The 12,323-nt window shown below is 41.2% G+C and overlaps 1 protein-coding gene across 3 annotated transcripts in view; it reads left to right on the top strand.

The window, feature by feature from the left end:
• LOC138739354 (glutamate receptor 4) overlaps positions 1-12,323 on the top strand; it is a 247,136-nt gene that overhangs the window by 81,999 nt on the left and 152,814 nt on the right. For all 3 annotated transcript variants that reach the window (XM_069891218.1, XM_069891219.1, XM_069891220.1), the window contains exons 5-6: positions 539-592; positions 5,823-5,984. In XM_069891218.1, coding sequence (XP_069747319.1) covers positions 539-592; positions 5,823-5,984 — 216 coding nt within the window. The remainder of the gene's footprint in view (positions 1-538; positions 593-5,822; positions 5,985-12,323) is intronic.

A 12,323-nucleotide genomic window follows, 5' to 3' on the forward strand; every position in this document is an offset into this window, starting at 1 on the left:
CTGCCCTTGTAGGAGAGCTTGAAAAGAGGTGTACCATGGCTGACATTCCTGTGATAATTGCTCCCCACTGGGCTTGAGAGCCTCGGATTGTTAATGTGTTTCCAGAAAGCTGAGTAGGGAATCATTGCTCAGGGCAGGCATGAGAGCTATTGGCTCTTCAGGGCATAATCTGCACGTGAGATCCTGGGACAACTTGAAATGGTAACAGTTGACCACAGCCCCTGGCACCCATTGGGCAACAGGGGGATCCAGAAGAGTCCCCTTCATTTTTCAGCCTTTTGGCTTTTGGAATAGAGCTGTGTCCCAAATTCAAGACCCCAGATATCAAACTGAAGCACCAATTTTTCAATTTATAACCCAGGAATTCTGGATATCATTTTTTTAAAAAAAAGTGAATATAAATGAAGTAAAATTGAGCTTTTTCTGATTTTCTGATTCAGTCATTTGTTTTCACAGTTAATGAAATTATAAAATGCATTGTGGGAATCCATACTGACTTATGCATGTTTGTACAAACACTTTTTTTCTTTCTGTTCAGATTGTAAGTGTCGGTAAACACGTCAGAGGCTACCATTACGTCCTGGCCAATTTGGTGAGCACTGAATTATCACCTACATATTTGGTTCCAAGATCAGCTAGTTTCATCGTAAAAGTGCAATTTTGATAAAATTTGGTTCAACGTTTCCTTATTTTGTGATTGGAAGTGTCACCTTCCAACCATTTGTTATTGGAATGGTTGAAGGGAGAGTGCCATGGAGTCAGTGTTTTGACATGGCCCATCTACAAATAGGTATTAGCATTACATTTTGGAAAGCACAATGAGGAACCAAGAGATGTACTGCACAGAAAAATAGAGGGGGCAGAGGAACAATGAGACAAGGTTTCATATACAATACTGCCTGAAAAAAAATGGGTAAGGCAACATTAAACACTAAAGCAAAATGTCCAACACCTTGTTAGTATCTTAAATACAACAATAAAAATAATAGTGATCAGGTGATCTCTAGAATTTACTGGATTACCAATCCAAAGCCTGGTCAGATATTTTATTTTGAGAATTTTTAATCAATATGCAGTCAAAATGAAGAATAACCAAAAAGAAAAAAAAATCAATACTATTAACAAAATAATACAAATAGAGATCCGTACGTCAATATTAAAGAAGGTGGGAAAAAAAGAGTCAACATGTGAGTCAATTATTATAAAGAAAGAAAAATGACAATAATACTACAAAAATGCAAATTCAATGTCCATGTTGAACCAAAGGGAAAAACAGATAATAGAGAGAAAGAACAAAATAAGAGGAACCCTCCCACCCCAATAAACAAGAGGAAAGAAAAGAAACGAGAAAGAATAAGAAAAAGAAAAGATTGGCCTCACCTAGGATAATCCTCACTTCCATCAAGGGACAAATTACCTGACTTATCTAGGGTTCTCGTCACTATGAGCATCAGGGGGAAGAGACAAGATTTACCCCGATGTACCTTCGGTATGAATTCCATATTCTTGAAAATACATCATACCTGTTTCTGAGGTTATAGGTGATATTGTCCAGGGGAACACAATTATGCATTTCTAACTTCCAGTGGGCCAAACCAAGTTGGCAATCAGATTTCCAAGTAACTGCTGTGCAGTAATGGCTCAAGCGAGCTTAACGAATTTAATTGATATTTTGACAGCCTCATTTTAGGTCTTGAGCCTTCTAGATTCCCCAGTAAAAATAATTCAGTTTTTTTTTCTCCAGGAGATTACCCAAATCTTTCCAGAAAGGCCTCACTTTAGGGCATGACCAGGTTGAATGCAAGCAAATACCTATTTCTTGACCACATCGAAAACATTGGTCTAATATTTCCGATTTCATTTTATGTAACTTTTGTGGAGTAAGATGATTCAAAAATGTGAGTTCAAATATCACCCAAGAAACTGGAGAATTTAATTCAATTAAATGAATAACTTCTGGAATTTTATTTTAATCTAAATGTTTTTTAATTAAAAAATTAGATCAGAACAATAAATGCACACCTGGACAAAGATTCCTCAAGTAACTTTTTAAAATGCACTACAGAAATAAAGGGATATTGATTAATTTTTATTAGACTCCAAAAGGACAACATTTCAGAGCTTTGGATGCCCACTTATAGAAAGAAGCATCTTTAATGCCAAAATGGATGATGAATTATCACAATTAACACCAGAATAAATGAGAAGTAATTCAAATTGCTTCAGAGCAATAAAACCATGACAGGGTTAACACTTTTAAAACTGGGAGAGGTTTGATCAAGTTAATAAGGATGGTTGCTTTGCGCATTTAAATGGAAAGATGCAGGGCCACGGAAGGAGGGAGTTTTGGATCACCCATATCAAAGAGTCACCAGAGACGCTATGGTTTGATTCGCTTCCTCCTGTTCTGAAACAACTGTCTTTTCTCAGGCTTGAATTAAATGTTTTCCTGATCGCTGGCAGTGTTTAATAGTTGAATGTTTTCTTCTATCATTAACAATCCACCCCAAGTTGTATTTCTTTCCTCTAATGAGCACATTTCAATGCTGGGAAGTGGGTGTCAGCAACATCTTGCACAGTGTAGGCTCTGTCCTTCAGCAGCAGGAGACCAACAGGAGGACTGTGGTCTCACTCTCATCACAGCTGCAGTTTGGGTCAGGTGGAGTGTCCCTATTTCATCGGACCAGGGCTTGCTTTGCCAGCTTGGGTTGAGAGTAATTGAAAACTTGCCAGCAGCTCCACAGGCCAGACAATCCATGGATTCAGCCTGTTCTAGACACCAATCAAACTAATTTTATGTGGGACAATGTTACATCAGAATGTAAGAAATAGGAACAAGAGAAGGCCATCCAGCTTGTCGAGCTCACTCTGCCATTCAATGTAATCAAGGCTGATCTGACGATAAGCTCATCTCCACTGGCCTGCCTTTTCCTCATATCCCTTAATTCCCCTACTTTGTAAAAAAAATCTATCCAAAACTTGTATTGAATATATTTACTGAGATAGTTTCTACTGCTTCAATGGGCAGTGAATTCCAGAGATTCATCACCCTCTGGGAAAACCATTTCTTCCTCATCTCCATCCATTTCATTTGCGTGTCAATAGATGCACTCAACACGGATGGAATGGAAGTAAAGAACTTTGTTCAATGATTCCATGCCAATTTGCCACCTAGTGAAAACCTGCTCTAAGTGAGTAAATTCATGACAGGATGAATCCAGAAGCTGTCTGCATTCTTTCTGTGAGAAAAACTACAATGTTTGAAAGTTTCTCATTACATGGCGACAAAGAATCAATGTTAAAGATCTTTTGAGGCTTGTGCAAAGATTTGTGTGAATAGAGCTTTATCGAGAGGATGCTTGCTAGGCCAGGTCATGCTCAGCTCAATGCCACATATTTGCCTCCTGTAAGGTTCTCGTGGCCAAAATAATCTTCCCTGAAGACCAGATAAGTTGGAGACCCTACTGCTATCAGGCAGACCAGAAAAGTTGGAGACACTACTGCTATCAGGCAGACCAGATAAGTTGGAGACCCTACTGCTATCAGGCAGACCAGATAAGTTGGAGACCCTACTGCTATCAGGCAGACCAGATAAGTTGGAGACCCTACTGCTATCAGGCAGACCAGATAAGTTGGAGACCCTACTGCTATCAGGCAGACCAGATAAGTTGGAGACCCTACTGCTATCAGGCAGACCAGATAAGTTGGAGACCCTACTGCTATCAGGCAGACCAGATAAGTTGGAGACCCTACTGCTATCAGGCAGACCAGATAAGTTGGAGACCCTACTGCTATCAGGCAGACCAGATAAGTTGGAGACCCTACTGCTATCAGGCAGACCAGATAAGTTGGAGACCCTACTGCTATCAGGCAGACCAGATAAGTTGGAGACCCTACTGCTATCAGGCAGACCAGATAAGTTGGAGACCCTACTGCTATCAGGCAGACCAGATAAGTTGGAGACCCTACTGCTATCAGGCAGACCAGATAAGTTGGAGACCCTACTGCTATCAGGCAGACCAGATAAGTTGGAGACCCTACTGCTATCAGGCAGACCAGATAAGTTGGAGACCCTACTGCTATCAGGCAGACCAGATAAGTTGGAGACCCTACTGCTATCAGGCAGACCAGATAAGTTGGAGACCCTACTGCTATCAGGCAGACCAGATAAGTTGGAGACCCTACTGCTATCAGGCAGACCAGATAAGTTGGAGACCCTACTGCTATCAGGCAGACCAGATAAGTTGGAGACCCTACTGCTATCAGGCAGACCAGATAAGTTGGAGACCCTACTGCTATCAGGCAGACCAGATAGGTTGGAGACCCTACTGCTATCAGGCAGACCAGATAAGTTGGAGACCCTACTGCTATCAGGCAGACCAGATAAGTTGGAGACCCTACTGCTGTGGCTATCCTGCAAGGTGGATCAAGATCTCAGGCAGTATGACCTGAAGCCTCAACCCCAACCACCTCAATGCCATGGCTTGGTCAATTCTTACTAAATGCTGATTATCGGTCACACACAATAACAACTGAAAGAGTTAAATTATTTTGAAGTGATATTTTTTAATTTCAAATTTATTATTAGAGTACATACATGACATCACGCAACCTTGAGATTCTTTTTCCTGTGGGCGAGGTATAATTGCCTCTTATTGCTAGTGCAAAAAAAACTACACAGCATGTACATATAAACAAATAAGGAACTGTAAACAAGTATGAATATAAAAAAAACTGACTGCAGTGCAGAGAGAATTTAAAAAATCAATAAAGTACTCAAGTAAGAGGCCTTAAATGATCAAATTGGTTGTTGAGGAATCTGATGGTGGAGGGGTAGCAGCTATTCCTGAACCTTGTGGCATCTATACCTCTTGATGGCAGCAGTGAGAACAGAGTGTGTGCTGGGTGGTGTAGATCCAAGATGATCGCTGCTGCTCTCTGATGGCAGTGTTCCCTGTAGATGTTCTCGATAGTGGAAAAGATTTTGCCTGCGATGTTCTGGTCTGTGTCCACTACCTTTTGGAGAGCTTTACGCTCAGGGGTATTGCTGTCCCTATACCAGACCATGATACAGCCAGTCAGCACACTTTCCACGACACCTCTCTAGAAATTTGCCAGGATTTCTGATGTTATACCAAACCCCCACAAACTCTTGAGGAAGTAGAGGCAGTGACATGCTTTTTCACGACACCATTAGTGTGTTGGGTCCAGGAAAGATCCTTCGAGATAGTGACTCCCAAGAACTTAAATGTGCTCACACTCTCTACCTCTGATCCCCCATTGTTGACTGGATTATAAACCTCTTGCTTTCCCTTCCTGAAGTCAACAATCAGCTCTTTGATTTAGGTAACATTGAGTGCAAGGTTGTTGTTGATGCACCATTCAGCCAAGTGTTCAATCTCCCTCCTGTCAGCTGACTTGTCATCTTTTGCTCAGAATAGCTTTAACTGATTAATTAAAAATTAAAATAAAGAAAATTAAACTGAAACACTGCATTTACTTTATGTCAAACTGACTACCTTATTCAAATGAGTGGATGCACATCAGCTAGCATAAGGCTGAGGGCCAGGTGAGAAATGAATCCAGATCCTCCACCCAGCATGTTTAAACTTTATTCTTGGATTTGGGATCAAGTCCCATGACAGGGCAAGGAGGGATGGCACTGATGATTCTCTCCAAACTGCCAGGAAGAGAATATATATTTTGACCATTTATTTCCAGCAAAGCCAGGGAACTAATAAAACATTCCATTCAGTGTGTCAAGCAAATGTGGAGAGATGAATAAGGATATGATTAGATATTGATTCCTATCATGATTGCAGGGATTCAAGGATATACTACTGGATAGATTTATGCATGGAGGAGCAAATGTAACAGGGTTCCAAATCGTGGATTACCGTAGACCTGTTGTTACTAAATTCATGCAACGCTGGAAGAAGCTGGATCAGAGAGAGTTTCCTGGAACAGACAATGCTCAATTAAAGGTACGTTTTGATGTTTACAAAGTCAACAGTAGCTGTATAACCTTACAAGCCATCTCATTGTTTAAAGGTTCACATGTGAATATTCCTTATGGGTGGATATTTGGTATTAAAGTGAATTGACATTACTTCCTTTCACCTTTGGGGACTCTTTTAAAACCTTGCTGCACTATTGAGGTGCAAGGCTCTTCACATGATGAAGAATTGTCAAAATGGGCTTGAGCAGTATGCTCAATGAACATAGGTGCACAGAATAAACTCACTGTGTTTTTGAAATCAATGAAATACTAATTGAGTTGGTTCTGCAGGTTGGAAGTAATGTGTACCACCAGCTCCCTACCTGAGAAGTAGAGACAAAAATCAATCCCATTACTTGGTGTGGCAAGATGCTGCAATACTTGCCTGCAGGTGAAATCCTGAAAAACAAAACTACTAGATAAAAGGTTTCATTGATCTTGCTATTGCTTCCCCTTCCATAACCTTGATAAATTTTGGATTTGGAAGAAAGTTATTTGGGAAATTATGCTATTCAACAGGAAAGTGCAGATGCTGTGATTGTAGTGCAATACTTAAGCGTTGGAGAAACTCAGCAGGAAGGTCCATAGGAAGCAAAAGTGTATAACCAACCCCTGAGCCCTGTCAAGGTATGAGCAGAGAATAAAAAGATAGGGGGAGGAGGGAAGAAGGGGCAGGGGGAGGCGAACAAACGATCAGACAAGAGGTCATGGGTGGATATGGCAGGAGATTAAAAAGCTGAGAAATTACAGGGGGAGAGGATAGCTTTGAATAGGGCAGAGATCTGGAGGAAAGGAGTCAGAGGGCTAGGGAAAGAGAAATGGGAGATGGCAGTCGAGGGAAAGCCATGTTTATTGAAGAAGGAGGACATCTCAAATGTTCTTGAATGGAGGACCTTATCCTAGGAGTAGATGCGATGGAGGAATTACTTTGTCTTCTGAGATGGAAACAAGAGAGATCGAGAAAGGGGAGAGTGTTGCAAGAAATGGACCAAGTGAATTTGAGGTTGGTGTGCAAGTTAGCAACAAAGTGAATAAAATTGATGAGCTCATCATGGGTGCATGAGGCAGCAGAAATATAGTTGTCAACGTAGCAGAGGAAGAGTTTAGGATCCTTGCCTGTGTTGACTTGTAGCACAGATTGCTTCATGTGGCCAACAAAAAGGCAGGCATAGTTGTGATCCATGAGCTTACCTATGGCTATCCCTTTGACTTGGAGAAAGGGGAATGAGTCAAAGGAGAAGTTATTGAGGGTGAGATGAATGGAGAAGGATGGTGGTGGAGGGCGACTGGTTAGGATTCTTGAGAAAGGGAAAAAAAAGGCTTTGAGCCTATCAGAATGGGGCAAGCAATATATGCTTGTCTGTACATTGTCCTCCTCTGTAAGCTGAAGTAGCTAGCTATTGTGAACTTTGGACTAAAGCTTAGCATGTGTCACAGTCAATGAAAGTTGCACACAAGTGGCATTATTGCATGAAGATTTATATTACTTTTCTGTAACACTAAATGATGTGTCTAATCCTGGCATCCACAATAGTTGTTTATTTTGGTGGATGCAGTTCGCCTGATTGTAGATGGAAGATATTCCTGTTGAACACAGCTGCAGTTGCACATCATGCTTGCCAAGACGCCTGGCCTTGTATCCCACTGTTCAATGTTTTCCTTGCACAGCACATTAATAAATGCACCCAACACTCTTACAACTCAGCTAATTTATTGTGACTCTTAATTTTGTCTAAAAGCTGTGAAAATATAATTGTTCACTTAGTTGCAGAACACAATTTAAAGGAAATCTAAATGTACAGAGAATACTTGTCTGGTGAAGTTGTCAAATGAACATTTCTGAAGCACTGGTCCAGACATGACCTCGGGTCCCACTGTGGCATCTGGGGAATTTAAAAGCAAATAATTAAATCAAACTGAAATTCAACTAAAGTTTCAGTAATCGTAACTGTGAAATTAATGGAATATTGGGTTTACAAATTTTGTTTAGGGGAGAAATCAACCATCCTCCTCTCCTCCTCCAGTCTGGCCTACATGCAACTCCAGAAACCAGATGCAGTTGACCATTAACTGCCTCCTGAGTTTAGCAACAATTAGGGATAAACAATAAATGGGAACTTTTCCAGAGACATTCTCTTTCTGGCTTCATTTTTTAAGAAGTCAAATTAACTCCGAATGAAATAGCACCATTTTGGGTTGCCGCAGCAACCAATAAACCACTGTTTGAGTGTATTACTGTCATTGTAGAGGTGAAAACCAATGTGAATGCATGCAGAAATGTATCACAGAGTAAAACCTTGAAAGTGATCAGTTTTCAGTATTAGATTGTGGAAGATTGTGGTTAGAAGATCGTAAATAGAACAGTGCAGGACGGGAACAGGCCTTATTGTGTCTCCCCAAACAGGCACTCAATCTAAAAGTACTTTCAGGTGGCCAGAATCCCACGATGTAAAGCCACATATTATACCCATATGCAGTTGTCAGGAGGCCACTTGAAAGTGCAGGAGGTGCATGTGAGGTGAACTGTGTAACTCTCCCCCCCCCCCCCCCCCATCGGCACCTGAATGCAGCTGCCTGAAAGCGGCTGCTAAGGGGATGACAATCAGCTAGCGAGCACCTGAAAGGCCCCTCCCAGCTGCCCCGGCACGGGATGTCCCCATACTGATCCCACTTCCCCGCTCTCTCCCAGTGGCCCTATATCCCGCGTGGGATGTTCCCACACTGATCCCACTGCCCCACTCTCTCCCCACAGCTCTATATCAGTTCCCACACTGTGGGGCAGCTGGCACAGGCTGTCAGTGCAGGGGTGGCCTGCACGGGACATCCCCACACTGATCCCACTCCCCCGTGCTCTCCCCACAGCCCTGTATTAGTCCCCATACTGTGGGGATGTCCCCATACTGTGGGGATGTCCCATGCCGGCTGACCCAGCTCTGACAGCCCACACTGGCCACCCCACAGTGTGGGGACTGATACAGGGCTGTGGGGAGAGCACAGGGCAGTGGGATCAATGTGGGGACGTCCCGCGCGGGCTGCCTCTGCACTAACAGCCTGCATTGTCCACCGCACAGCGTGAGGACGTCCCGCGCCGGGCACCCCACACTGACAGCCAGCCATCCCAACCCTGACAGCTCGAAGGGCCAGGAGCCGGAGTGCGCTCTGAGGCACTTCCCGTGAAGCTGTCCCTTTCAGGTCGCCAGCACTGCGCTTTCAGTGCTGCCACCTGAATGACCATTCCACGGGTCTGAATCTGCTTCTGCAGGCGCATTCTTGGTGGAGAATGCACTTAAAGAAGCCTTAAATGGTGATTGTGTGAGATTCAGAAGACTGAGCCAAGCAGACAGTATAAAGAGATTTCCCAACTAGTTAGGTCTTAGTCAACCGAGATCCTTATCATTGAACATAATGAGTTTTGTTCCTTTGAACCAGTAGATAATTTGTGAGAAAGCTACTTAGCTTGTCAGTGATATATAGCTTGCAAAAATAAAGTTTCTGTAATTTGATATTTGTTTCTAAATAATGAAAATGGGAGAGTACAGAAGTCATTAGTCAACACATTCTGGAAGTTGGTTTTGTTAAAACTCAGAGCTCATTAAAAATTAACACAACATTTAACAGGCTGTACAACAGACTACATTCCAATTCTGATAAATATGCATCTCATTTCTATGATCTTAATTCTGCTGCAACTAGAAATGATAAGTGCTGTCTTAAAGAGAAATGAAAGTGGGTTCTCAAGGATAATTGGAGCAGGGAGCAGGCATGATTCAGTCCCATATCCATGCCTATACTCCTATTGTTTATTTGAGTATGTGTCTAATTGCCTAATAACAACTATTTGTTAGCTCTTGTATTAGAGCTTGTCACCTTTGAGGAATGTCTGAAAGCAAGTTTTATTATAATTTTCAACAACAATGAATAGGAAGAATCGCAACACTTCCAGAATTACAGGAATTTTCTGGGAACTGGAAAATACATTTTTAGTAACCTGGAGATCACCTAGATATAGTGCTTGTCCATTCTGCCTGTAACTCCCAACCACCAAGTCTCTGTCCCCACCTGGCTTTGTAATATTGTAAACAGCTGCTGTTAAATCCACAACCTTAACGGCATCATTGCCTGAAAGTGCCATTACTGTGTGTGGCATGGGGGTTGGTAGGTTAGGAATTAGGAAGCTTAATCTTTGAAATTGCCTGATGTATTTGATTCCTACATTTGTAATTGAAGGCAGGTCTGAAACTGAATTTGGGAGTACTGTTCCCTGTAAGCTGTGCGCATGCACATTTTTTGTCGGCAGCGTACAAAGGTTAGTTACTAAAATAATGTAGTAATTAATAATTATACATATTGAAAATAATTTTAGCTAAATGTTTCTGTTAATCAGTTAAACAGGTTGTGTTTAATGAGGCATTAACACAAATTAATCATACATGTATTATTAAAACATGCCAATACAGTTTTATTAGCCATGAGCGATAGGCTGTGCTACAATTTTCTTGAAACAATTTCAAGTTTACATTTGCACAAGCATTCAATGCACATATACTTTTATCACAGGAAAAAAATGTGTACAACATCAGATTTTTGTGCAAACTGACTACTAAAACATTGCTTGAAAGTGAGCAGCAGTTGGCTTAAAAGTGGAGGCAAGTGAAATGGACTTTGGAAGAAATGAAACCTATATTTGATAGGTTGATGTAGAATGCTATTGTTGGGTGCAGGGTAACAGTAAAAGAAATTCACCTGCTAAAAAGATAACCACTGGAGGGCCTGAAAGCTCTTTAAAGTTCATGGTTTCTGCATAAACATCAAGGAATTTACTACTAGTTCCATTATATATGGGCAAACAGTTAATTATTGCAGCATGAAAATGAGTTTCATTAATATTGCCATGACTTGCCATGTATTTTCAATGAGTTTACCCTAGCTACTGATAGAGTCACAGTTCTACATATGGTTCCCTTTCCAGAAGTTGTTGTCTTGCCTTTAGCTTCCCATTTGACCTGTCCAAGGTTCCCCCTATTTTTTTGCCAGAGTATGGAAATAGTCACATTGCAACTATTGGTACAAAACTACGAGTAACACATTTGTCATAATCAAGTGATCAGAATGCTGCATGAGCAAACTTCCAGAGCTACATCTAGCCAGAATTTACCTCTAAACAATGTTAGCAAACCTAGATAGAACAGCATTAGAAATATATGCTCAAAACTAGGAAGAAGAAAATTACAGTACCATCCCTTCATGGACATTTTGCAATTCAAATGATGCATGGTCTGTACTGATTTAAAAACAAGTTATCGCAAGTGCAGGTACAGCTTTTGGATATGCATGAAAAGTGGATGCAACTTATGGCCTTTAATTAAAGTTGGCCCTGTGATCTCTTTAGAATGTCTCTCTCCCTGTAGAGATCAGTATGTTTTAGGCATATTCTGGGCTGTGTCAGCATTTTACAAAATTTATGCATGTACCGTGTACCATGAGCAAGATCTTCAGCTCCAGTGGACAATTTCTGTGGTAATTATTCAGATATCAGCTTGGATAGAAACCAGAGTAATACATTCATTGAAAAAAAGCCAAAAGGCTTTGCAGAGGCTGCAAATCCCACTGGGGTAATTGAAGTCACTGCGATCTAGAGTTGGATGCAGATGAATAAATTTCAAAAATAGCATTGCACTACTTACTTGCTGATTAGGGATTTCTAATACATGAAATTGTCCAATTGACAATTGAGACTGTAGTTTCCCTTTTTCACAGAGGCTACTTTTTACACAGTTGCCCAATCATATGGTTCACATAATTCTGTTCACATATTGCAGTGTTGTCCTCTGTTTTGAATATTAATTTGAAATTCTCTAATAATGTGAACTCATCCAAACAGTGGACAGACTTAACCAACCTATTTATCCTTTCCCCTCTGTGTTTTGGTGTCTTCTCATTCTTCCCACCATTGTAAAGCTGAGTTAGTCTGCCTTCAAATCAGTCTTGCAAATTCAGTCGCCCATTTTAAGGGAGAGTTAGAATAGCATGTTTGTTGAAGGAAATATAACGACAATTGTATTCATTATGAAGAGCTGCTTCCAGCTGCACCCATGTCTCCTAGCCAACAGAGTAGTATTGTATTTTTGTGGACAGAGAACCAAGGTTCCCTGTGTCCTGATCCTAATGCTTCTGAGGAGTTGGTATCAATTGCTGTCCATCAGCAGTATTCCCTTCAGTACTTGGGCAGGCATCTAATTAACATGCTACAAGTGTCCTTTTATCTGATGAGGAGAGCAGGGTTAGTTTTGGCTCTTGATCCAAAGAAACTCTCGAAGCAGTTACT

Source organism: Narcine bancroftii, chromosome 7 (assembly GCF_036971445.1).
Source record: "Narcine bancroftii isolate sNarBan1 chromosome 7, sNarBan1.hap1, whole genome shotgun sequence".
Classification (NCBI taxonomy): domain Eukaryota; kingdom Metazoa; phylum Chordata; class Chondrichthyes; order Torpediniformes; family Narcinidae; genus Narcine; species Narcine bancroftii.